The 26,603-nt window shown below is 43.2% G+C and overlaps 3 protein-coding genes across 3 annotated transcripts in view; 1 reads left to right on the forward strand and 2 right to left on the reverse strand.

Moving 5' to 3' along the window:
* Nucleotides 1-2,202: 2,202 nt before the first annotated feature.
* On the reverse strand, nucleotides 2,203-4,513 carry LOC138620307 (tripartite motif-containing protein 16-like). The gene is given in 2 exon segments (XM_069697440.1): nucleotides 2,203-3,993; nucleotides 3,995-4,513. Coding segments are annotated over 2 exon segments (1,662 nt in total). The 5' UTR covers nucleotides 4,499-4,513; the 3' UTR covers nucleotides 2,203-2,835.
* A 10,354-nt stretch (nucleotides 4,514-14,867) lies between these two features.
* On the reverse strand, nucleotides 14,868-24,347 carry LOC138618744 (zinc finger FYVE domain-containing protein 1). The gene is made up of 12 exons (XM_069694716.1): nucleotides 24,125-24,347; nucleotides 22,955-23,236; nucleotides 22,598-22,820; nucleotides 22,244-22,461; nucleotides 22,032-22,138; nucleotides 20,939-21,047; nucleotides 20,675-20,772; nucleotides 20,450-20,567; nucleotides 18,349-18,519; nucleotides 17,994-18,186; nucleotides 17,518-17,616; nucleotides 14,868-16,437 (listed from the first exon to the last, which is right to left on the reverse strand). Exons 1-12 carry the CDS (start codon nucleotides 24,239-24,241, stop codon nucleotides 16,205-16,207), a joined length of 1,968 nt encoding a protein of 655 aa, XP_069550817.1. The 5' UTR covers nucleotides 24,242-24,347; the 3' UTR covers nucleotides 14,868-16,204.
* A 1,618-nt stretch (nucleotides 24,348-25,965) lies between these two features.
* Nucleotides 25,966-26,603, forward strand: part of dpf1 (double PHD fingers 1) — a 45,932-nt gene continuing 45,294 nt past the window's right edge. Inside the window, 2 exon segments of the mRNA XM_069696687.1 lie at nucleotides 25,966-25,980; nucleotides 25,982-26,172. Coding sequence (XP_069552788.1) covers nucleotides 25,966-25,980; nucleotides 25,982-26,172 — 206 coding nt within the window.

Below are 26,603 nucleotides of genomic sequence, written 5' to 3' on the forward strand. Positions count from 1 at the left end.
ACACACACACAAACACAGATACACACTACATCGTATACATAAGCCTTTAAGTGAGAATGGCTGATACCTTTAAACAGTGCAGGTGGAGCCAGGACTCTTTCTTTCTTTGAGTCACACACATACACACTGATCCAATCCTGCTAATTGCAATGGATTTAGCGTTGGCAATGTGACCTTGCAGTCCTTGAAGCTAGAAGGAAGTAATTACATTGATTAATTGCATGTGTTTGCTATTGATTAGCGGCGCAGCTTGTCTATTGTTTAGTACACAGCTGACTCCTACAGCATGAGACGGGCGGTAATGTAAATGTAAAGAATAACGCTCACATGAAGTAAAGCATTGATCCATTTTAATGCTCGTGTGCTGAGCAAAAAGGCTCTGACAAGGCCTGACAAGAAGTGTGTGTGTGTGTGTGTGTGTGTGTGTGTGTGTGTGTGTGTGTGTGTGTGTGTGTGTGTGTGTGTGTGTGTGTGTGTGTGTGTGTGTGTGTGTGTGTGTGTGTGTGTGTGTGTGTGTGTGTGTGTGTGTGTGTGTGGAAACATGTAAAAAAAATCCTGACTTTGGCTCTCAGGATTTGAGGTAACCACAAATGTCCAGACAAGGGCACACAAATACACAATGAGATCCCCATCCGCACACAAACACACAGAACCCGAGCAAAAAATATGGTGCGTTTACTTTTCCTTTGTGGTATTATAGGCCCGTTGCATAATTCCCTTTAGACATTTGGGCAAAAAACACTGCTTGGCCCCAACAGACCAGCAGACCCTGAGGTTGGATCCACATGACTGCAGCCTCTACACACACACACACACACACACACACACACACACACACACACACACACACACACACACACACACACACACACACACACACACACACACACACACACACACACACACACACACACACACACACACACACACACACACACACACACACAGAGTCAGCTTCCACCACCCCCTGCCAGCAGCTGTCAGTCATCTGCGCTGGGTGCCAGAGAGGACCGGAGCCAGTGTGCCCTCATCCAGTTTGCTTTCATCAAATCATCCAAGCAGCGATTGAAATCGTCTTTTTACTCCGCCACTGTACCGGAGGGGGCTTTCCTGTGCACTGCGTCATACCTCGTAAGCCTGAGGGAGACCGAGATTACAACTCTTGAAAATGAGTCTCCTTGGTGCTTAGTCATGAGCTTAATCACTCTCTCCCTCACTGTTTGACATCATGTGAACGACAGATTGTCAACAATATGACTAAATCATCTAATATTTATGTTTACATTTTTAAATGATTACACTGTAATACTGCAACAAGGCCCAAAGCTCATATGTAAGTATGTAGCTTTATATGTGGTGATGCATGATGATGAATGACATCATCATTTCAAACAACACATGTATGTCATCCTGCTGTACATGTGATTCTAATAGATTAAAACAGCATGTATGCATTCCTCTGCACCATCTACTTCTGGTTATGCAGGCGAAAGGGGGAGGGGGGGAGGGGGGCGAAGCTGTTGAAAACATGAATAACTTAACTGGCAGAGAAAATGCAAATTTCGAACTTGCAAATAGGACAGCTTCATTGTGAAATCCCCTGCTGGGACTCACTCAGGACAGTTAACAGTAGGTGGTCTCATCTCAAATTTACCAGAGTGCAGCTTCAGTATTTCTGCTCATCTGGCGCCCTCCTGTGTAGACACGGGGCATCACAACGTGGACCAAACCACATATTTCATGCTGCTACAATTTGAACTCATCCCAGCGGGTTTGCTGAAGTCAATACTGTGGCTGGACTCTGGGAAGGTCTTTGTTTAACTGCGCATGTGTGACTGGTTGAAGGAGCACCAGTAACCTTTGCAGATCATAAAATGACTCCAGGCCTCATATAGCGTGACCAACAGTGTGTCACACTGATGGACTCAATATTACAAGTGACTCATTCAAAATACCGCATGAAGACTTGAGTAAATATATCTCCCCATGGACCACACTCATCATGCAAACACAACGGGAGTCAAAACCGGCTGTTTTTACTCTAATAAGTCTTTTTCAAAGCGTCAAAGAGATTTTGACTTGGGATTAAAAACAAATGTTTCTAATAACATTAACAACGGCCCTTTTTAAATGAAGACCTTAAAACTGAAGAAGCCAAATGTCAGGCTTTATTCACTTTATTATTTACATGCTAAAGTAGGTCTTCACCTCCATGAACCACTGGAGTGATGGATGTCTTTTTTTTTTTTAATGAAATACTGGACATCTGCTGATGAACAGGGACCAAATAGAGCAAAATTTAAAGTCCATAATTTTTATTTTAATAAAAAAGCTTCCTAAATCAAACAATCAACCGACTCTTTGTTAAACTCGAAAACAATTATATATTCATGAAAGTGACACGGACAGTTTGCATATATCACCATATATTAATGAAAATTATATTGGAAATCGTCCAATCTGGATGACATTCAGCTAACAAAAGCAGGGAAGATGACACACAGACACACCAACCCAATCAACCCAAATACAATCACAAAATACTGCCCAAAACCCCAACTTCTTAGTGGTCACAAAGTGCAGCATGATTCAAACTGTCCGATGAGTCCCAGATCAAATATTGATGACAGGTGAAGCGCGGCAAGACGGATCAATAATACAGGAAAATCCACCATCTCAGTACCGCCGTCCACCCAGAAAAAGGATTTGGATCATGTAGTAATTCCAGTTAAATTCACGTAGAGCAATAATCCAGCCTTCATGATACATGGCTTTTTTAGATTCACCTGGATACACTGCTTCATAATGTCCACCAGACGCCGAAACATCACCTGCCTATCTGACTTTCATCAACTCAGCAGTGGATCCAGAATATAAAGGCCAAAGTCCAGCATGGAGCGGCTGGGTGAATGTGGTCTGGACTCTGTGGAGAAGAGTCATGGTTTCAGAGACGCTGTAAAAAGACAGAATACCTGCTCCGTGATTCAGGTATACTCCGACTCTGGAGGACCGAGGACCTGAGACGACAGTTTGGACTCCATTGTGCCAAAATGTATAACAGTTTTTTTCATACTGTAATGACCAAGATTTGTCATTGAACCCAAACCTCCCTGCGCTGCTGATGTTCTTGTATGTGACTGCTACACAAACTCTTCTCCCTCCCCACTCCACCTCCCAGAAACAACGTCCAGTCAGACTCTCTCTGCTCAGGACCTGAAAACAATCATCAGTGAACCTGTCTGGATGATCAGAATAAGATAGCTGCTCTTCCATTCGTGTTGCTTTTGTGTTCCTCCCAGATAATAGGAGATGTGTGTTTGCTGTGTTTGGATCCAAAGTGATTTCACGTGGGTATTTTAAAAATCCAGCTCTGGTCTTTGGCTCTGGTTGCGACAGTAAAACGTCCACTTCAGTCACTGTCAGTGAAATGTTTGTCCACTCCTGCCTCAGAACGTCCTGTAGTTTATCTCTGGTCTGTGACACAGCTGCTGTCACTTCCTGAAAGTATCTCAGAGGACGAGTATTGATGCTGGATGAGTATGTGGACTCTTCGTGTCCTGACACTGAGGGATAGCTGTGCAGAAACTCAATGTGATCTTCTGTGTGTGAGAGATGCTCCATCTCACCGTCTTTCCTCTTCAGCTCATTGATCTCCTGCTCCAGCTTCTCCTGAAGCTCTTTGACTCGACTCACTTCAGTTTCCTGCCGGCATTTGATCTGCTGCTTCACATCACAGCTTTTTTTCTGCATGAGATGGATCACCTTGGTGAAGATCTTCTCGCAATGCTCCACTGCCTCATCAGCAGAGCTGTTTATGGCCTCCACCTCCTGCTGAAGCAGCTGCACATCTTTCTCTTGCTCCTGGATCCTCTGCTGGAGGTTTTGTTGATTCACCTCAAGCTCCTTCTGCTTCTCCGTTCTTTCTGCTGCAGCTGGGATGGTTTCATAGCTTTTATGTTCATCCATTAAGCAGAGATAACAGATAGACTGTTGGATCAGTGCGGCAGAAAATCTTCATCACCTCATCGTGACGGGAGCAGATGCTCTCCTGGAGCTTCTTGGAGGGGTTCACCAGCTTGTGTTTCTTTAATGGAGCTGAATCATTGTGAGGTCGGATGTGATTCTTACAGTAAGATGCCAGACAGGCCAAACAGGACTTGATGGCTTTCAGCTTCCTCCCAGTGCAGACATCACAGGCCACATCTTCAGGTGCAGCATAGCAGTGATCAGCAGGAGCAGCTTCGAGTCCAGTCTTCTTCAGCTCCTCCACTAAAACTGTTAACATGGTGTTTTTGTCCAGGACAGGCCTCGGTATGAAAGTCTTCCTGCACTGAGGGCAGCTGTGGATTCCCTTCCTGTCCTCTCCATTCCAGTGTACTTTAATACACTCCATGCAGTAGCTGTGTCCACAGGAAAGAGTCACTGGATTCTTCAGCAGATCCAGACAGATCGAACAAGAGAAGGTTTCTCGGTACAGCTGAGCTCCTTCCAGCGCCATTTCACCTCTCAGCTGCAGTGACTGTGTGAGTTTCTGTTTCGTAGAAGTGAAACTAGTCTGAGCTCTGATCTAAACAACGTGTGTGTGCAGTGAACGGAGCTCTGAATCTTCACCACATGTTGGTTCCACCCATGTTCAAAATGCAGCTCTGAGGGGGAGGGATAAAGGAAATAATGTGGACCGCTCATTTGCTGTGTTTCAGAGCAGGAAGAAGAGGGAGGAGTCTTCAGGCTCTGACTTGTTCTAGGATGATGAGTGCTTAGAAACACATCAGTGGGAGATGTGATATCTCAAGAACGCCTTGAAGGAATGTCTTTGAACTTATCAAAAACATTCACTTGGTACCAGTGATTACTGTGACCTTCTGTCTTTTCATCTGGTGAACGCATTCAGGGACCTTTTCCAAATTGTGGCATAAATATTCACTTGGACTCAAGGATAAATCTTGCTTGTGTGCACAATAGCTGGGGGACACTTAGAGAGAATGTCTTCAAATCTGGCACAAATGTTCACTTGCCCTCAATAATGAAGTGATTAGAGTTTGCTAGTCAAAGTTCAAAAGTCAAGGTCACATTGAGTTCACATCCTTCCCCTTCTTGTGAACTTCAAATTCAAATTTCGGACAAAGATTCACTTGGATTTAATGATGAAATGAGTAGATTTTGGTAATCAAAGGTCGGAGGTCAATATAACCTTACATTTGTGATATCTGTCTGTCTCATTCTTATCAATGTGATATCTTAAGAACACTGAAGAGAATTTGGCACTGACATTATTTGGATTTAAGGATGAACTGATTAAAATTTGGTGATCAAAGGTTACTGTGACCCCACAAGACATGTTTGTGGCCATAACTCAATAATTAATGCATTAATTATGACAACATTTCATCAACATAGGATAAAATGTTTATTATAGCACCATAACTGAGGTTAGAAGGAAATAATATTTCACATTTTTGCCAGATACTAAATTGGTGACATTACCCTGAGGTGTCCATCTTGAAACAGATTGTCATTACTTGTTTAAATGTACTTTGAATAGATTCATGATTACAGTTGTTGGTAAAAAAAAAATTAAAAAAAAAAAAAAAAATCTAAATATGTGTGTCAGACATGGACTGAGAAGAACAAGGGGACCCACAGATGCTCCTTATGTATAAGGCCCAGAATTTGGGCGACACCACTGTTTGTAAGTAAGTACCCCAAATTCAGAGTTACACATGGGGCGTCGGCGATTCTTTACGTACTTGAAACTTGATCAGAGGTCCTCTCTGATCAAGTTTAGGTGCATCAAAGTTTGTAACAAATTATTGGGGAACAGAAAGGAGTAGCAGGGAGCTAAATCCGACGAATAGGGATGGTAGGGAGTGACGATTTTGTTGTTGTGGGTGATCAACTTCATGTGTCATGTTGGAAAATCCAAGCGTCATCACGCCACAGTTCAGGGGCCTCATTTATAACCGTTACGTACGCGCAAAACGGGACTTGAAAGAGGCATTCGCCGCTCCCCACGCAAAAGTCGAGATTTATATTAAAACAAATATGAGGGTGAAATGTGCGCACCTGTAGGCAAACTGTGACCTATCCGTACGCACGTTTTGGAGACAGACAGTGAGGTGGTGGATTAAAGCCAGTTTGTAGAAATTGAATGTGAGAGGCATCATACGTATTACGAAGCCTCTCACACCTTTAATTTCACTTCATATCACGTTATATGGACATGGGTCCACTGTATCATTTACATTCAAGCCAGCAGTGTAAGTTTTGCTCGTGACCTATAACTATTCCATAAGAAACTTTCAATTATAAATGATAGTAGCAAATCTAAATCTCAAATTTAATTCCACTCATTATTTCATACGCGCTGTCTCGCCATCACGTTCCACCGGGCGCAGAGGAGCGGCCTGGATTCCCTCTGGTCAGTCGTGGAGCTCTGCAGCTGATGAAATGCAGGATGATGTCGGGATTTGACAGATCTGAAAAGCCTGACTTTTTTTTTCCCCGACATGAAGACTGAATATACAAAGTCCTTTAGACCCCGTTAACATGGCAAACTGATCATCATCATTCTTTGTAAAAATCCAAGATAACATCAAATATCATTCAGCTAAAGAACTGCAGAACGTAGCGTCAGTTTTTATTATCCATCCATCCATTATCTATATCCGCTTTATCCTGAACAGGGTCACAGGGGGGCTAGAGCCTATCCCAGCTCACATTGGGCGAAGGCATGGTACACCCTGGACAGGTCACCACTCTATCACAGGGCCCAGTTTTTATTATCTTCTTATATTGTGTTTAAAGTTTTTAATATTGCCTAGTTTTTGTGTGTAAAAGTGCTGCAGTGAACACAATTCCTCTGTCAAGCGCACAGAGCGAAGCGGTGGCACCGCTGTCTCTGTAGTCGTAACATTTTGCCACTCGATGTGTTTTCTTTCGTTTTTGACCCCACTGCTGCGGCCACCAAACAATCCGAGCCAATTCATATCCTCCACCTCGTCCTTAAGGAACCCCAAACATATAGTTACTTAATCAATAGTCATGTTTTTATTTTTATTTTAACTATTCTAGATTTAGTGTCCTCTTAACAATAAATATGACATGACAAAACCTAGTTCAGGACTTCCACAAATAGTCAACACAAATGTGCTGGTTTCCACCTGTTTAACCACAGTGTCAATGATCACAGGCTGCACTGAGTGAAAACGGAAGGGACCATTGCTTTTGTCATCACTGAATGGATATGTCTGCATGATGGTTTGGAGCAAAACACAGTAATAACAGTGCAGATACATGGGAAAGTGTAATTTATCTACACATCACAGATGTCAGTCAAAACCACCAACAAAAGCAGAGCTTTTCTACTGAGCTTCAGCCACACTGAATCAGTTCCACAGCATGTTAAATTCAAGGTGTGGCTGTTACACAGTGTAAGAATGAGCAGAGAGCAGATGTGTGCTTTCACAGTAAAGAAAAGGAAATGATAAAGGCGACAAACAATCAAAAGCAGTCACATTTTCAGAAATGCTTCATTTTATTTACAACAATATTATTCACATGATTTATGTTGTAACATAAAAAAGTGATGAGAGTCCAAAGTCTTTTTACAGATGTCCCCGCTCCCGCTATCTGTTGCCTCCATATTGACACAATGTACTGAGTTTTTGAAGGAAATGAGCACTACTTTATGAGCGGTACATTTGTGCACTGGACACCAGGGACCACGAGCTTCAGATATCCTTGAACTGGATGTTGTGCACAAGCTCATGCAAGTTGTGTTGTTTGCCCAGACATTTAGGTGTGCCAACTTACATTAACATTAACAACTGACTGACATGTGGGACTCCTGCCCAGTTGTTTCCTTTTGTGTGGATTGTCCACACACAGAAGAGCAGCGAAAGTCTAACCTTCAATTCAATCTGTCTTTCCATCTGTTGAGACTGCAGTTGGAGCCAAAAGGCAACATGAAGACCTGAGAACTGACAAAAAGTAGCTAAACAAAAACTACAACACTGGAAATGAATGCATCAAATTCAGCACTGTGAAAAGTTCTGAACAAAAAAAATAAACTATTAGGGGACTTATACTTCCCTGCTGCACTGCAAGATGCCAACTTCTCATCAGCAATCAAGGGAGACATTGGAATTGGAACAAACCGGAAATGTTCTGGTGCAAAGTTTTCTGGACAGATGAGACCAAAATAAATTTCTACCCAAGTGATAGAAGACACAAAGTGTGGAGAAAAACAAGAGGAACCCAGGGACCAAATGATTCCAGTTCATCCGTGACGCATGGTGGTCCTGTGATGTCCTGGACACGTGCGGCTGATTGTGGACCTGCCTCATGGGACAGACAATGGCAGCAGCAGAATGAATTTAGAAAGGTTCATACACATTTCTTCTGACAATGTGCAAAACAATTCCTCCAGTCTCAACAGCAACATTACTGATAATTCTTGGGGTAAATATGGCTCAAGGCCAAACTCATTATCCTCTAAGGGAGACAAATTCAAAGAAAAATGTAGCAGCAAGCGGCAATCTTTGGGTTGAAGCCCTTTTGCTTTTAACAGAGAGAAGCAGTTCAATTGGGCAAAATTAAAGCCGCAACCAAGCAAAGTCACGTTATTTAGGTCTGTTTAAAGGAGTACAAACACACAGTTGTTCCATCGTCATAAAGCCTGCAGTATTTCAATAATTGTGCACTCATAGTTAAACGAGAACCATAATCATTAATAGTTTGGCTTGTGTTGTGCATGTATGTTTTTGTGAGTGAAAACTCCTCCCAGATTGGTCATTTTGTAGTTTAAGAAAATACTGATGGATATTTGCTGTAGAAAAACAGCTGAGAGCTAGAACCCCAGAAACACAAGGCACAGTCAGATAGATATATAGGAGATATATAGGACAAAGCAGTCACCAGAAGTCAAGATCGATTAGATAGAGCACTAGAAATATCGAAAGCCACAGAGAGAGATGAACATAGTGACCAAATTAAAACCAGGAAATAAAGAAAATGTCACCTTCTGTTTGAAGATCTACCTGCAAAACAGTTATTGCACTAATACTGAGCTGATGGACGATGCATTGCTCATTTGTCTTACTGATGACTGACAGTCATCATCACCATGTACACCGGTAAAATGGGGAAGTGAGTATGTGGGCGGTGATGTGGCTGGTACTGGGCTGAAGACAAAGACACAGACAGAGAAATCAAGGGAGGGGGGAGACAGACAGATAGAGAAACAAACATAGACAAGCAAGGAGGGGGGCAGACATAGAGAGACACAAAGGGAGGGGGACTGACAGAAAAACAGACAGAAAGACAGACAAATAGTCAGAAGGAAATGAAATACAAAAGGACAGACAGACAGACAGACAGACAGACAGACAGACAGAGAGAGAGAAACAAACAAGGGAGGAGGGAGACAGACCTACAGAGACACAAAGGGTGGGAGCGACACTGACAGACAGAGACACACAGAGAGAGGGGAGACAAAAAGACAGAGACACAGAGGGAGAGGGGAGACAGACACAGACACAAAGAGAGGGGGGAGACATAAAGAAGACAGGAACACAAAGGGAAGGGGTGGAAAGACTGACAGAGACACGGAAAGAGGGGGGGAGAAGGACATATAGAGACACAAAGGGAGGAGAGAGACAGACTGACAGGAGGACAGAAAGAGACACACCGGGGCAGAATGGAGACTGACAAAGAGGGAAAAAGCAGGAGAGGAGACACAGAAGAAGGGGGAGACACACAAAAGGGGGATAGAGAGACAGACAGAGAGACAAAGGGACAGACAGAATAAGAGAGAGAAAGACTGACAGACAGACAGACAGACAAATAAACACAGGAGGACAGACACAGAAAGAAAAAGAGGGGAGAGACAGATACATAGAGACACAGACAGCGGGAGACACAACTGATGGAGACACGAGAGGAGAGGAGAGAAGGAAGACAGATAATTTTGGGGAAGAGGAAGAAAGAAAGACAGACAGACACACAAAGGGAGAAAGGATACAGACAAAGACAGAAACAGAGGGAGGGGGAGAAAGACAAAATGACACAAACAGGGATGGAGAAGACAGATATGCGGAGACATACAAGGAAAGGGAGAGAAAGACAGACTGATAGAGACACACAATTGGGGGTGCAGACATAAAGACACACAAAGGGAGGGGAGACAGGCATACAGAGAGACATAAACACAAGGAGGGGGATAACAGGTAGAAAGAGAAACAGGGAGGGGGAGACAGACAGAGACACAGGTAGGCGGGCGAAAGAAAGACGACAAAAGACACGATGGGAGGGGGGAGAAAAATTGACAGACAAACTAACAGTGAACCGGGAGACAGATATACAGTGTAACAAAGGAAGCAAGAAAGACTAATAGAGACACAATGGGAAAGGGGAGAAAGACAGAGACACACAGGAAGTGGGGAGAAAAAGAGAGAAAATTAAAACTGCAAGCAGTGATACGCTGCCCTCGCCCTGTGAACGTCGCCCGGTGAACGTCGCCCGGTGAACGTCGGGAGCTGGCGGGTCGGGACCCCTGGACCCCCGACGTGCAGCGCGAGAGAGACCGCATATCCCCGTTTGCAGTTTTAATTTTTATCTCGTTTCCTGTCTCCAGCAGGGGGCGCTATGACTATGAGCGAATATTACCATACAGGTGTCTTCAGGACGGGACTGTTATCAAAGATGTAATGTTTGAGGAAGATCAGAATATGTACGTAAAAGTTACAGCAACTTGTAGTTTCATGGCGAAACGCTCAAAATGGCCGCCACGCCACGTGCACACCGTTGGACGAAAACAAGCCAAAACAAAGAGACTATTTTGTACATCTGGGTGTGATACACGTGTCCAACAAATTTGGTGCATGTAGGTGAAACTAGGTGCCGATCGCCTCAAGTTACTTCTCACTGTGAGGCAACTGCTCTAACCAGTTAAAAAAAAAACCTGCAAAACCAATGAAAAAAAAAAAATCATAATAATAATTCCTTGAAGAACAATAGGGCTTTTGCAGAATCGGTGCTCGGGCCCTAATGAAGGGATGAAATGATTCATATGAAAACAAACATACATATAACATATATGACAAAAGTCTGCTGTGTTTGTGTTTGTGGGTTAATGTCCACAGACAAGCTCGTCTCTGATTGGCTGACAGCTTATCTCTGCAGGCTGCCACACATTGTGAGTCGTTACCATCAATGCACCTGGGAAAACACACACTGAATGAATCTTCATACAGGTGGGGGTGCCCCCCTCCCCCCTCACACACACAGGTATCCTTGTTAGGAATTGTATTGACTTCATAAACCTGCTTTAACCAGAACCTCAAACTGGACCAGACCAGTTTACATCTTAACTTTTCATTTTAACTGGAACCAGAAACAGCACCACGCTGGATGTATGTGTTGCGTTTTATGAGGTTTCAAGCATCCTTTGACCTTAAACATCAACTTCCTGTGTTACGGCGAAACATCAAACTTTGCCGCACCGCCACGGTGACGCCCTTTGATAAAGTTGCATCAACTTCTCAATATATCATCATCAATGTCTGAAGGCTATTCTGACCCAGCTTTAGGTTCATGTGATCAACAAGCTTGACGTAGCATGTGAAAGTATGATATGAAAAATATAAAATATTGCCACCAGGGGGGGCTATGACTATGAGTGAATATTACCATACAGGGCCCCCAGAAACCAATGTCACTGACCTCAGAGTCACCCAAGTGGGCCCCTAGAGTCATTAGCCAGGCAGGCCAGAGAGTCACCCAAGTGGGTCTCCAGACTCACCAGCCTCACCGTCACCAAGTTGGCACCCAGAGTCACCAGCCTCACCGTCCTCAGTGTCACCCAAGGGCGCCCCAATAGTGACCAACCTCACTGGCTTAAGAGTCACCCAAGTGTGCCTCCAGAGTAACCAACCTCACCGGCCTCAGAGTCACCCAAATGGACACCAGAGTCACCAGCCTCACAGGCCACAGTTACCCTAGTTTTTCTATATTTTTCAAAATTTAGGTTATGTTAGATTAGATATGGCTTGCATCTAGTCACCGTACCTTAGTGTGCACTAAGTTAGTTGAAGTTCTGACTCGATCTCATTGGAAACCGACGATACTATGTCCCACCCATCGGTCGCCGTAACCTGACTGCACCACAGGCCTGTCAGTCAAACAGACACGCCCGCAAAAACAAAAGGAATTTTTATTTTTAATTTGTATTTAATGACGGTAATACTTTCAGACTGACCGCCAGAAAATGAATATGAAGGAGTGACTTTTTCGCGAGCCAAACCAAAATAACTTGTGGTAAAAAAAGTTTGATTTAGAATTTTATGAGATTCGGTGAATGGCACTCTATCCATTCAAAGGTTATTTTGGAGCCAACCCCTAGTGGCACTCAGCGGTATTAAAATTTAAGAGTCTTCCACATTGGCCTTATTTTTAAGACCCACAAGGTACGTCCAGCTTTATATACTGTCAGTGGTCGGACCTAATAACTTTATTTCCTTGCTGTGAAATGTCTTGTTGAGAGAGTTAATCTGTGTCCTACCTTTGTGCTGCTCTTCATGTCTTGCTGTCTTACACTCTACCTTTTTTTTCTTCATTACTCTTCACGAGCCTCAACTGGCTCCATTTCCAGTATATTGCTTGTTGGTTTCTCAATAGACAAATCCTTTTAGAACAGTCCTTCAACTTTTTACCACCTCCGGTTGAGTAATGTCACCTGAAAATAACACAACACCAAAGGTTAAATCTGGACTCCAGTTTTAACCTTCACCAACAGGAAAGAGTGAACATACCACAATGGTATCATTTACATAGCCATAGAAAATGCTTGGGTTTCAGGTACTTCATGCACGACTACTCATTACCATCGTACTGTTGAAACTATTGCATTTAATTCAACAAATGATACTAAAGTTGCACTACTACCATTTTTAGTTGCAACAAATTTAATAATAGCATTAATAATCATCAGTATTGGTGCCAATAATCAGAAAGACTAAAGAATACAATATATCTCAGGGAAGAATTAAAACATGCGTCTCCACAAATAGTTCAAGATATTTTTCTGTAACACACAAGAAAACCTTTTTATAATCAACAAACAGCAGATTTAAAAAAAGAATGCAGCTATATTTAGTTTTATTGAGTAAAAGTAATCTTTTCAATAAACTTAAATTTGTACATCATCTCTTAAAATAGGCAGCATTACATCTCCCCATTACAACAAAAGATTCACATCTTACTGTAATGTTATTTAGGATGCAAATGATAAAAGAAGTATAATTTACCTGAGCAAATACTGCTGGGAAAATAAAAGTAAGTCCTTATCTAGCACAACTCAGATCCACTACACAGAACAAGGTAAGACAGGAACAGCAGAAGAGTGGTCTTACCTCTCCAAAGGTTGATGTGGAAATGAGGTTGGAATTTGTCCCCCTGCACTGAATGCTTGTGTCCCTTTATGATGTCATCACTGTCACAGAGAACAGAACACCAACATGCTGGTGCTGAACCCTTAAACAAACACATTCTGCCACTATGACGACCAAACGTTTCCTGCAAGGCCAGGACTTTAACTACAGACTTTCTGGTTGCAAACACACCTCTGTAACATCTGGGCCCTCATTAGTGCTGTTTATTCTGAATCAATAGTGTGGCACAATAATCCAGGGCCTGTACATGAAGTCACAACATGCAAGAAGACAACAGTATTATTCAATACTCTGGCTGTTAGTTAGAATAAACTGTAGGCTGTTGGACTAGTAAACTTTCCAGTCATTTTTCATTTTACAGATCATTTTTAAACATAGAGCTTCAAAATAATAGGAGAGTTGACCTGATGTCGCTCCAAAGACGCTGGAAAAAGCATTGACTCAATGGATCCACTTTTTCTTTGAATTCCTCCCCCAAATAACTAAATAACTGAATCAACAAGTAAACATATGTATCTGCATTTTGGGTAAAGAGTTGAAGAAATACATTTCTGCTTCTGTGTGGTTGAAGGGATAATAATAAACAAAGTTAAACTCATTATTACAACTCAAAGTTAGTGTGAGAATGTTCCCCATAATTAAGAAATGTCTTGACTTAAAATGAAAAAGACAAATAAAACAAGTGTTGGAAACAGGCCTTGGATTGAATAAAAGTTGATTGAAGTAAAACTAATTTAGTGGAGGAGACGCTCATTTTGGCTTTTTGGCTGCATTTAATATTATTGTGGATTACTATAATATCAGGACGGAACAGGTGCCAAGTTTGAAGAAAATTCCCTCAAGGTGTTCATGAGATATCGCAATCAAGAGAATGGGACGGACGACCAACCTGATGTTATGATGTTATGTCTCTGGCTGTCGCCGGCGTGGAGGCATAAAAAAAACGCAGGATATGAAAGATTTGTCAGGACACACAGTAAAAGACATTTTTCACTCTTCTGCTCAAAACATAATCATTTACAAGTATTTTTTTTCCAGCATGGGATAGGAGTAATATACCATAAATGAAGGTATGCAGGTTTAAAGTATGGAAAAAAATAAATAATTCAAAACTATCCTATAAAAAGGCATAAAAATGTATTAAGACTTGATTTTCAAAATACATCCCTTTATTCTACTGTCACGCCAGCTTTCTGAAAACACTATACAGTGCGCTGTATGTTGTAATTGTAGAGTCTGTGGCACGTACATTACTGTCTGCTACCAATCCCACAATGCAATGCAAAAATGACCACTGTCGATTATTCAGAGTGGAGAATGAGTGAGAGCGAGTGATGTCAGACACAGCCATCGTCTTTATGGTCCGTCATCTAGCTACGTGAGCAGCGACGGTTAAATCAGAGGTGACTGAACACAAAATCGTGCCGTTATCTTTATTTGGATGAACGTCAGTTATTAAAGAAAAAAAACCATCAAGATTGTCAGTTGCTAGATTTGACTGGAAAGCATCTTTGAGACTCAGGTGGTTGTTTTTAGACAGAATTAAAGCATCCAGGATGTTTACAGAGAAAGTCCTTTTTCCATGAATCTGTTTTCATTGGTGTGTATATTTGAACTTCATGTTGCCAGGTGATTTTATTTTTGCTTATTTCAAATATCAACAACTCAACAGTCCCAAGACGAGCGTCTGTGTATTCGTGATTATTAGACAGCCTCCTGAAGCATCACCGCTTCACTTATAGTAACCTCAGAAAAGTTTAATCTACATTATCATACAGATATTTCTATAAACCGGAATGTCTAAAGGTGTTTAGCTACACATTTTATTCTCCCATTCATTTCACCATATTGCAGATACAACTGTATATGAGTTAGAGGAGCAAAGCTGTAAATTACATTGCTCTGCAATTAGGCACAAATAATCTCATTAGTCCTTGTACATAATGGAGGGAATCCCCCCCAAAAAACAAACCTTATGGGTGATAGAAGTGGGCGTTAAGATGCCCATGAAGGCACACGCTGCTGCAGATTGTGTTTCTCCGACTTGAATCTCTCTCTGCTCCGAGAAATGCAGGAACATACCGAGTTACATTTTTCCAAAAAGATTTTTCATTAACTCTCTCTGCCAGGATCTGCAGGAGAGAGAAGTCAGAGGAAGATTTTGAGGAGATTAATATTTACCTCACGTGATCTCAGTTCTTCTGAGTGCAAGAGTGAAAAAAGAGACCGTGCGAGTGGCTGCGATGGCTTGATACATTTTTTTTAGCAGATAAACTGAGAGCAGACAGACGGCTGCAGGGATGTGCAAACAGAAAGAAATGAACATTGAGGGTCAGAGTGCATTTTCAGTGTTCAAGTTCTGCTGTTATAATGAGAGTTAAAGGGAGGAGAATGTCTACATTTTTAAAAGCAGTCAGTTAAAACCACGAGTCCAGCTTGCCATTTGTCCAGTTAGCCTCAAAGCAGTTTGACTGGTCAAGTGGGGCTGCTGTGACGGTGGTTTATGATACGTTTCTCCCAGTAATGGATAGAAAATCACCTGGTTAAGAAAGGCAAATGAGATGCAGCACTGATCCTAGGTCAGTGCTGATTAGACATTGGACCCCAGATGGTGCTCATTTTTTTCTGTCTTTCACACATAAGCAAAGCTGATTCAAGTTCTGCCGTAGAAGTCGATCCCCCTTGTTCTCTCGGAGCAGCGGTGCCAGGATTCACAGTGTTTTCCTTCAGCACTTTGAGAAGGTTTTCCTCGTTGGTCACAGGGTGTCTGTGCGGGCGTGGCAGCTGTCACACACTCTGACCGGGTGGTCCCAGCCTCGAGAGGGCACGGGCTTGGTGTGTGTGGAGCAGGGGCCACACACACCCTGCCCACAGGCCCTGCAGTGGTGCTTCGACATGGCTGCAGTGAACGTTTTGGAGCACTGGTAGCACTGAGTGATGTTCTGGTCCGGCACCCAGTAGTCTGGTCGAGCAACGTCCTTCATGAAACCTGAAGGGAACCGATGGAGCAGTAGATATTTAGTTTGTCATCGGGGATTGCATATCATTTTTATAAGAACATAAATATCATGAACAAACATGCGGAAAACAACAAAATCACTCCACGTAAAATACATTGTTCACATGATTCTTTTCAGCCTCTCTTTGTTGGAAGTATTTTGTTACTTTACTTTAAACTATAAAATACTGCAGAGGTGAAAATACTTAAAAAGTGTTCTATTGAAGACTGGGAGTCATCTTTTCCTTCAGTATTTGTGTATACGAACTAGCATACATTTCCATCTACTGTATAAATATCATCTCCCCTACATCTTTTTCACTCAGGCAGCCTCAAGGTGCACGATTAATTGTATTAAAAAAAATCTTTTGCACAGTCTGAGCAACACTGAAACACCAGTTTCCACAGATAATCCTTGTGCCGAGTAGGAAGAACTGTTTTTCAGTGCAGATCTGTGTAAACAGTAAATTGTGCATCAATCAAATACCCCAAACCTCAACTTTAAAATGACAGTTATTGTAAGATGGTTATTAAACATTGAAATTATATTTATCAGAGGTGTGGATATGGTACACTAAGGCTGGTGTGAATCACTAAACAGGTTCCCACGCTTAAGTAACGTTTATGAAAACAATCTCCAATTAGTCAGTCAACCATGTATTAGACGGAGGGACAGCATGGAGACCAGAAGATATTTATTTATGTCATTTATCCCTTTCAGGTGAGCTGGTGGGAGTTGCATCTCCACCTCCATGGACAGCATATGAAGGCAATGACTTCATGTGATCATGTATACATTGAGGGTTTATTACAACATTGCTCACGTCATATTCGATCCGACACAACAAGAAGCATGACCATGTGAACATGTATACAGTTGGTGGGACACAACTTAAGTTTCTCTAGAAGTTAACGTGTCGGTGATACGACAGACCAAATCAGTTTTGTCCTGTCATACATGTAATTACAATCATCTTCAACATCGGATTGGTCAAGCGACACTGGACCCAGAGATACAGATGTGCAACCAGCTGCAGTGAGCTGACAACGTGAAAAGGCTGCTTCACTCACAGAGAGGGTAGTCCACTGCTGTGGTGACCATGTCCAGTGTGGACTGGGCCACCTCCGTCACCCTGCGAGCTATCAGACCGCGAGGCTCCACCTTACAGACTGAAGAAAACAGGTGTGTGTGTGTGTGTGTGTGTGTGAGAGAGAGACAGAAAAGTAACTATAACAATATTTCAAGCCAGCAGCTGTTACAGACACAATCAGCATCAAACATAAAAAACAGGGATCAATTTCAATGATAAAGCATTTTGTATACCTTAAATACTTCCTGCCTTCTTAATGCTACATGTAAAAAACAAGGAAGAAGAAGACAGAAAGAAAGAAAGAAAGAAAGAAAGAAAGAAAGAAAGAAAGAAAGAAAGAAAGAAAGAAAGAAAGAAAGAAAGAAAGAAAGAAGCCTAGTGCACAATGCTTCAGGACACGTCTCTAATTTAACCCCCGTTTATCCACAAGCTTCTCTGATAGGCTGCGTGTCTCACCCTGGCTGTTAGTGTCAGGAAGGCCTCCCTGGCGGTAGCAGTCCTCACACACTCTCACAGGACCGCTGCCCCAGCCTCTCTCTGGCACCGGCATCCTGTGACTGGAGCAGGGATGGCAGAAACCCTCGCCGCATGATCGACAGTGATGCTTTCTCTCCGCCTCCTCGAACACCTTCTGACATCCATGACAGCTCTGAGGGGCAGCGGGGAGAAAAGGAGGATGCAATGACAGCCGCGATGGCATCACTGTTGCAGGTGCTGAGTAAATAAGTTTGTTAACTTGTAGTTGCTGGTGTCATGATAGTTTCTTCTGCTGTATTAGTTGGGAGCCTCAGCTTGAGTTGTTCGTACTCACAGTGATCTCCGTGTTGGGTCTCCAGTACGGAGGTGCCACCTGGTCAGTTAACCAGGCAGTGACAGCTTTGGTGGGGCCGGTGCCGTACTCTGACACTGACTGAATCATGTAGTTCATCCCATCCAGGACCCTCTGGGCAGCGTTCTGGTGGTTGGTCAGGAAGGTGTCAAACTGAAAGAGGAGATGGGAATAACATAATAGCTAGTAAGATGACGTGGCAATACATACAGTACGTTGATCCAGTAGAATCTCTCAATTCCTGCATGTTTTCTTTACGCGAAAGACGAGAAAAATGCAGTACTTTCAATTTTTTTTTTTTTTTTTTGGGGGGGGGCTTTTCTCTCCACCTACTAAATATTTGTAATCATTTGTGAAATGAAACCCAGAATGTACGATGTGTGATCAAAAGATTTTGAGACCGTTCCTCTTCATAGTAATGCACATGGAGCTGTTAGAAAAATTACTCAGAGGCTAGACTCAAAATCAAACATATCGGACATTTATTCTTGCAAGAAGGAGCAAATACATGTACACTCAAAGAGAGGTGTCCAGCATTGCTCAACGTCACTCAGGAACAAATGAGAAAGAAAGTAATTGAGATCTATCAATCTGGAAAAGGTTGTAAAGCCATTTCTAAAGCTTTGGGACTCCAGCGAACCACAGTGAGAGCCATTATCCACAAAAGGAGAAAGCATGGAACAGCGGTGAACCTTCCCAGGAGTGGCCGGCCGACCAAAATTACCCCGAGAGCGCAGCGACGACTCATCCGAGAGGTCACAAAAGACCCGACAACAACATCCAAAGAACTGCAGGCCTCACTTGCCTCAGTTAAGGTCAGAATGTCCGGCCATCTGTTCGTGACCTCAAGCTGAAGCCAACTTGGGTTCTGCAGCAGGACGATGATCCAAAACACCAAGTCCACCTCTGAATGGCTGAAGAAAAACAAAATGAAGACTTTGGAGTGGCCTCGTCAAAGTCCTGACCTGAATCCTATTGAGATGCTGTGGCATGACCTCAAAGAGGAGGTTGGTGCTGGAAAACCCTCCAATGTGGCTGAATTACAACAACTCTGCAAAGATGAGTCGGCCAAAATTCCTCCACAGCTGGAAAAGACTCATTGCAAGTTATCGCAAACGCTTGATTGCGGTTGTTGCTGCTAAGGGTGGCCCAACCAGTTATTAGGTTTAGGGGGCAAACACTTTTTCACACAGGGCCATGTGGGTTTGGATTGTTTTTTTCTCCCTTAATAATAAAAACCTTCATTTAAAAACTGCATTTTGTGTTTACTTGTGTTATCTTTGACTAATATTTAAATTTGTTTGATGATCTGAAACATTTAAGTGTGACAGACATGCAAAAAAAATAAGAAATCAGGAAGGGGGCAAACACTTTTTCCCACCACTGTATACAGTGTGACAAACAGTTGACAGTCACCCCCATTCCCTTTGCATCTGCTTTCGTATGGTACTACCGAGTTGGTTGCAGGTCACAAGATAAGGACACAGGGGAGTCGTCAATTAAATGCGGAAAGTAAAACAAAAGGAACATTCCAGGAGTCACTTGCAAATAAGAGTAAAACAAAACAAACCTTTCGGAGCCTGCTTCACAAGAAACTTTTCGGAGCCACAATGCAAACAAGAAGAGACAACTTTTTCCTTCCATCAGGAGCATTGGTCGCTGGATCAATATCATCCCCCGAGTTACAAATGTTCTTTGACCAGCACTATGTGAACATCTGCAGGTTCACCCTGACTCACCTGATTAGGCTCCCTGTGAATTCCTTCTGTTCCTCCAATTTTTACCCATAATCTGGTGTTTCTCTGCCGATGTTTCAGGTCCGAGGTGAAATCGCAAATGCACACCAACGTGTGAAACTCAGGTGCTGATGTTGATCAAGCGATGTAACTTCTTCTTTCTCCTGCTCCATGCACATCATGGTGCTGCGTTCCACTACAAGATCAGTCTCAGAACTTTTTGTAAATTGTCAAATGAAATCCTTAATATATATCTGAAAATCTGCGGGAGATACAAATTCTACTGGTGTACATGCGAGTAAAAACAAAAAGTAAAAAAGAAAAGAAAAGCAGGCTGAAGAACTCACCCCCTCCCAGACGTGCTTGACCTCAGATCGCACCACGTTGCTCTCGGGGTCCTGGTTTCCCATCCAGTACTGTCTGCTGCGGAAGATTACACCACAGCTCCCACACTCTAACACATATCTGACAGAGAGCGAGGCAGGAGAAGAGAGGAACAAGGCAACACACAATGGGCATGAGATAATTGGCTGAAAGGCGATGAAAGGAGTACGGCGTGTGTGTTTACCTACCCTGACCAGGCGTACTTTGCCAGTCCAAACCACGGGTTGTCAGTGGAGGCTGATGTTTTGGGCACAACAATCACCTCTCTGCCTCCTTCATAGCACCGCTGAAGGTGCAAGACACAGAGAGCAACACGTAAAATACATAAAAGAGAGCATGTAACACGGTATTACGGAAGAATCAGGAAGAGGAGAACAGAACAAGGCCTGAAACAGTGAACTGTGGGAAACAATAGCAGTTCACCTGGACTGGCTGTGAGGCTCCTGTCTTACCTTACAGATGAGAACCTTGTTGTTGTACTGGTGTGCATATTGACACAGTCCATCTGCCATGTGGGGGACCCTGTCTCTCAGGTGGTTCATTCCATTTTTACAGCGAATGCTGAAGGTTCAGACCAACACGACAGACGTTAGAGAGGTGATGGGGGAAAGGATTTGTTAATATGTTTAAACTATGTGTACAGTTCATAAATCCAGAACAAGTCTTAAAGTTTCAGCCACTCAGCAAAGAAATGCAAAGAGTCAATTTTCACTTTTCCAAAAACATTGAAAAGACATCGACCTTCATGTGTGCCACTGTGGAGCGGGTTTGTATCAGCGACAACAACAACAGATTTTTGCTGTTGAACAATAAATTCCAATACTCTGATTCAGCCGCAGACAACATGATTTCTGTTTGGCTGTTGATGTTTCCACACAGAAAAACTTTAATTAACTGCTTACAAATGATTAAAAGGTTAATGTAAAGAGGGAAATTCTTTTAGCTCCAATTGCCATATGACCTGTCTCCATATCTTGAGGGCTGAATAAATGATATTCTTTGAGAGGGAAAAAAGCCATCTTATTTATGCAACACAATACAAGTCAATCAAAGTGCTGTACAACATCAGACAGAACAAAAACAATCAGATAGACTTGAACATTTTAAGACAATAAAGACAAAATTAAAGAAGTTAATAACAATATTAAGTCAAAGCAAACACATAAGGATGTAAGAGGAGTAATTAACAATAAAAAAAATGAAACAAAGAGATGTGTACGGTTTGCAGCTAAATAATTAAATGGAGGTGTGATACAAACATCCCACACATTCCTAGCTGTCTGTAATAAATCTTCACATCATCTAGGGATTATTCAAATTTTTTGTCAATGAAGGATGTGCAGGCAACAGACTTTTAAAAGACTAAACATTAAAGATGATGTCTTTTAAAAGTGATGAGTTGAGTTTCATTTATGCACAGATATAGCAGAGTTACAACTCAAGTCTTTAGAAAGGACTGGATCTACTTTTGGGGTTTATTTTTGCTTGAGTCAAAATTTCCGGCCCATTTCGAGCTCTCAAGTAAACACGATGATATCGGCTTACTTGCAGCTGAGGCAGACAGCCGAGCAGGTGAAGTACTCGTCTGGGAAGAAGGAGTACAGTGTCATCTTCTCGTCTGATAGTTCCCCACAGAAACGCTCACTCAGACCCTGGGGAAACCAGAAAAAAAAAAAAAGAGGTTATAGCAAAGAAAAATGGACATAAAACCAGATGAAAGCTGTTGAAGCTCTCTAAAAGTCGACTCCACCACTCACTTCCAGAGCATGAAACACGATCCCGGGCTGGCGGGGGGAGCGTGTGTGAGTGTTCTTCACTTGCTGCCGGACGGCCTCCAGCAGCCTGCTGTAGTCCGTGGGAGGTGTGATGGTCTGAGTGCCTACATACTGCACCGAGCTGAAGGCCTCCGTCCCCAAACACAGGTCGTGAAAACGCTTCTGTAGGAGCGTGTCGCCTTGGCCGGCCACATTCGCATCTACAACGGAGAGGAAAGACAAAGAACCACAGAACAAGACATGAAAACCAAAAGACAAAGCAATTATGCTTGCAAAAAATTAGATATGGTTTTGTAGACACATATGCATGCAGTTTGCTGTATTTCCTTCCCTTACCATGGCCCAGCAATTGGGTGTGTGTTGTTTCCTGGAAGACAATGACAGCAGGCCCAAGGCAAGAGAGCGGCACATCCAGACCGCACCGGCTGGACAAGGCCCTCAGCTCCGGGGTGAAGTGCTTCAGGTAGGCTCCCGAAGCACTACTCAGGAACTGGAACATGTCGTTGTGGAGGCGCTCTGCTCGTGTACGATAAACTACGATATCAGACACCGCCAATATCTAGAAAAGAGGATGGAGAAAATGGAAATAAGGCTGAAGTAGCATCTTTTTTAATTTTTTGTTTTAGCTTATGCATTAACAAACCCAGTTCTGTGTTTATTTCAACAAAGCCAACCAGCAACCACTAACATCACCTTCAGCAGCAGCCGCATTCTCTGGTTCTGATGGGCTGCGGCTCCCAAGAGGCCCTCCGTATCCAGGGCGACCAGGTTGAGACCGGGGTTGTAAGCGGCCCATACTCCAACGGTACAGGAGCTGGGGGACTTGGAGGTGTAGAACACAGTCTCGCCACCAAACAGGATGTGGTTGAGCGTGTGGGACTTGCCGTCGCCGGTGTTGCCGAAGATGGAGAGGACCTTGACGCCCGCCACGTCCGCGCAGCCGAGCCGGTCCACGAACTCGGCCTCATCGTGGACCTGGAGGAAGCGGAGGGGAACACGCCGAGCAGAGAGCAGTTACTCTATAACCCCTTTTGGTTATCAGGCCCCGCAACTGTGGACCCAGCTCCCAGCTCAGGATCTTCAAGTCGAAGCTGAAAACTTTACTTTTTCATACGTCTTACAATTACGGCAGGCGTAACAAACGTCCTTGAACGACCCCCTCGCTGTGCTCTCCCTACATTTGCCACTACTGCATGTTGTGTTAACATTTCCTTCAGCCATTACATTTTATTGACAGTTTAACATTTATAATTAAAAAGTCTGTCTGTTACTGTCATCACTGCAACTGTAAAAGTGCATAACCGAGTCTTTTAGTTCTCACATTTCCTTCACGTTGTTATTTTAACGTGATCGATTTCGTGTTTGTAAAGTGTCACCAAACCATGTTTCAGGGAGATCTTGCACGAGTTTGTTTGTGGACACACACTGAGGACTAAACTTCACGTTTAATGGATCACTACGATAATAAAGATGATTGCTCAACCTTTGTACAGCTGGAGCAACAGCACCGTTTAAAGTAGCTCCCCTCCCTCCCTCCCCTCCTCCCCCTCGGGTCAGCTGTGCGGTAGGACCCACCAGGGACTTTCCCGATGAGAAACCGGTTTGTTATTCCGCCTCCTTCAGTCGGAGTTGACGCGTTTCATCTCTTCAGGGTTTCTGAGCCTTTTGAACGATGTTAGCAAACAGTGGCGAGAAGGACGCGAATCACCTCAACTTTAGCTCAACGCTTGTTGAGCCATATTAACAGCGTACATCCAAATAGTGACAAAATGTAGTTCGTGGCGTTTTTTATTTTTTTATTTTTTAGAGTATAGGCGTGTTGTCTTAGCCTAGCAGCTAAGTGTTAGCTCAGGCTAACTTTACCTTCAGTTTTTCTTGCTCGTCCACCAGCAGGAAGCTCCGGCCGCCGTCGCAACACTCGTCGGGCTGCAGCGGGCTGAACGATACACTCTCCATTTCTTTCATCAGCGTGCCGGACATCGCTTCCCCCCCCCAACTATTTAAAACATCTCTGTTTACGGCAAAAGGCAAAACGAAAGTTCAACATAACTGCCGTCGATCACAACATCAGCGCGTGTGCTGCTCCCCCCCCAGCGTCGGAGGAGGAGCCAATAAGTACGCAGGCGGTGACGTCATACGCAGGAGTCTGTGGTTTGGTCCGTCACACCAGCACCACCGTGTGGTCAGAATGCAGTATGACACGCAACCCCGTCGTTGATTCAGCAAACTTCTGATATCGAGAGATAAGAAATGGTCAAATTAGATGAGATCACAGTCCGAGTTGTACACCGTCGTGTAGTCTGTAATATAAGTTAAAGTTGACATTAAATATGGAAACAGCTCAAGTCCATGTATTTGTTCTACTACACTAAGCTAAAAAAAAAAAAAAATGGTGTAGAGCTATATATTTTTAAACAGCAACTTATTCACAATTCCAGCAATAAGAAATTAAAGTTTCCATTTAACTGGCAGAGAGTGTTTTATTGGAGCAGTGCTGCCATGTTAGAGCTGCTTGCTAATGTTCATTAAATATTTGTTAGCACAGATCTATAAATATCACATGTCACTGAATGGCTTCAGCGTGGCGCCACTGCTGCTAACATGACATGGAGAAGAAGAAGAAGAAGAAATTCCAGCATCCAACAGTTCTGGCTGAGCTTCATCCGACTATACCTCCATCTATATATCCTTCCTTCCTTCCTTCCTTCCTTCATGTAGGCCTATGCTGGCTAATTAATATTGGGCAAAGTTCCAAGAACCACAGAAACAATACTTGAAATAAACCTTTGTAGTAGCCTAAATCACGTTAGTCTGTATAACCTCTAAAAAAGGGCTGTCTGGGTTAGATTTCAGCAAAAAGACACGGGCAAGAAAAAAAGCAAGCGGGGCAAGGATGCAATAGAGGGTGGAGTGGTGAGGGGTTTGGAGAGGGTCCCAGCCTTTCTCTGGGCTCAACCATGAGAGACAAATGTCTGAAAGAATCAATTATAGGGCTACTCCCAACCATCACCCCTGATTAATGAATAATTAAAGCTGCTCAGTGCAGGGCTATGTAGATAGGCCTAATATAAGATTAACCACGGGTCTATTAAGATGCCACCACTAACGTAAGATTATGCAGAAACAATGTCTCTTAATTTTACCTTTAAATTACTATGGGAACTCCTTATGTAGGCTATAATAATTCAGCATAGTCAACTTTCCCTTGGCAGAATACAATAAAATACCTTTATATGGTTAATTAGTAAGTTTGTATATTATAATTGCCCTAGTATGAGCATACAGGTGAGACACCTGGCATAAATTTGCACCTATGTCCATATTCCTATTCTGTAAATCCACATATAAATCCACTCTATTCCAAACAAAATTAATCATTTCTTGACATGGTTTTTAAGATAAACTCGTCAGCAGGCCAGTGTGAGCCAGTGTAGCCAAAATTCAAACCTCACCCATCACCATCATCATCCAGACAAGGCAACAATGAAACTGGTATCCTCAGACTGACAGCCCTGCAACCCATAACTGTAGACGTTTTTTTTTTTTTTTTCTATAAATTCAGATTTTTTTTTTTTTTTGCGGGGGGGTCGGGAGGGTGGTGGTGGTGGGGGGGGGGGGTCGTTACACGTCCGAGGCGGGACTGTGGTCCACTCCACCCGCTATTCCCGCTGGTACTTGTAGTGCGCTGCTCCCCGACATGTTTCATGTTGACATGCGTAAAAAACTACACTTCCCCAAAGCTGTCACGGAGCGCTCCCGCCGCCCATTGGCTGCTCGCTCCAGCCGCAGCCCCAGAGAATGAATGAAATTGAAATAGCTGCTACATTACATGTACAATACCGGGCTCTGCAGTGTTGCATTCTATCATACTATATCAAAATGGCCACAGCGGTACAGAACCCCCTCAAATCGTAAGTACAACACATCTCCTGGGTGTTTGCACGTTTGTGTATTTTGTGCATGCTGTCAGTGCAATTTAGGGACCCTTAAATTGCCAGATAATTCCCAGCGTGATTTACCAACACGTCTATACATGCAATGCATACAGCAGAGACTGAGATAATGCCAGGGGATGAGACTCAGCCCTGAAGAAAAGTTGTATTTGAAGCTTACGGAGGTTTCCGTGTTTTTGGGCATGGTGGGGATTATTTTGCACTCCGATGCAATTCATATAATCATTTCCCTGAGCCAACAGCAGCAGCAGCGCGTGTGTGTGCAGGGATATGGAGGAATGCTGGAGGTAGATTTGGGTGACCCGGTATGTCCCTTGCCAGTGTAGCCAGCCAAGATCACGGTCAAAGCCAGGCTGGAGTGGCAGGCTGGCCGGGAGGAAAGGGAGCTT

Source organism: Brachyistius frenatus, unplaced genomic scaffold (assembly GCF_029030835.1).
Source record: "Brachyistius frenatus isolate BFR_SWC_R1_liver_20210118 unplaced genomic scaffold, ASM2903083v1 Contig_1, whole genome shotgun sequence".
Classification (NCBI taxonomy): domain Eukaryota; kingdom Metazoa; phylum Chordata; class Actinopteri; family Embiotocidae; genus Brachyistius; species Brachyistius frenatus.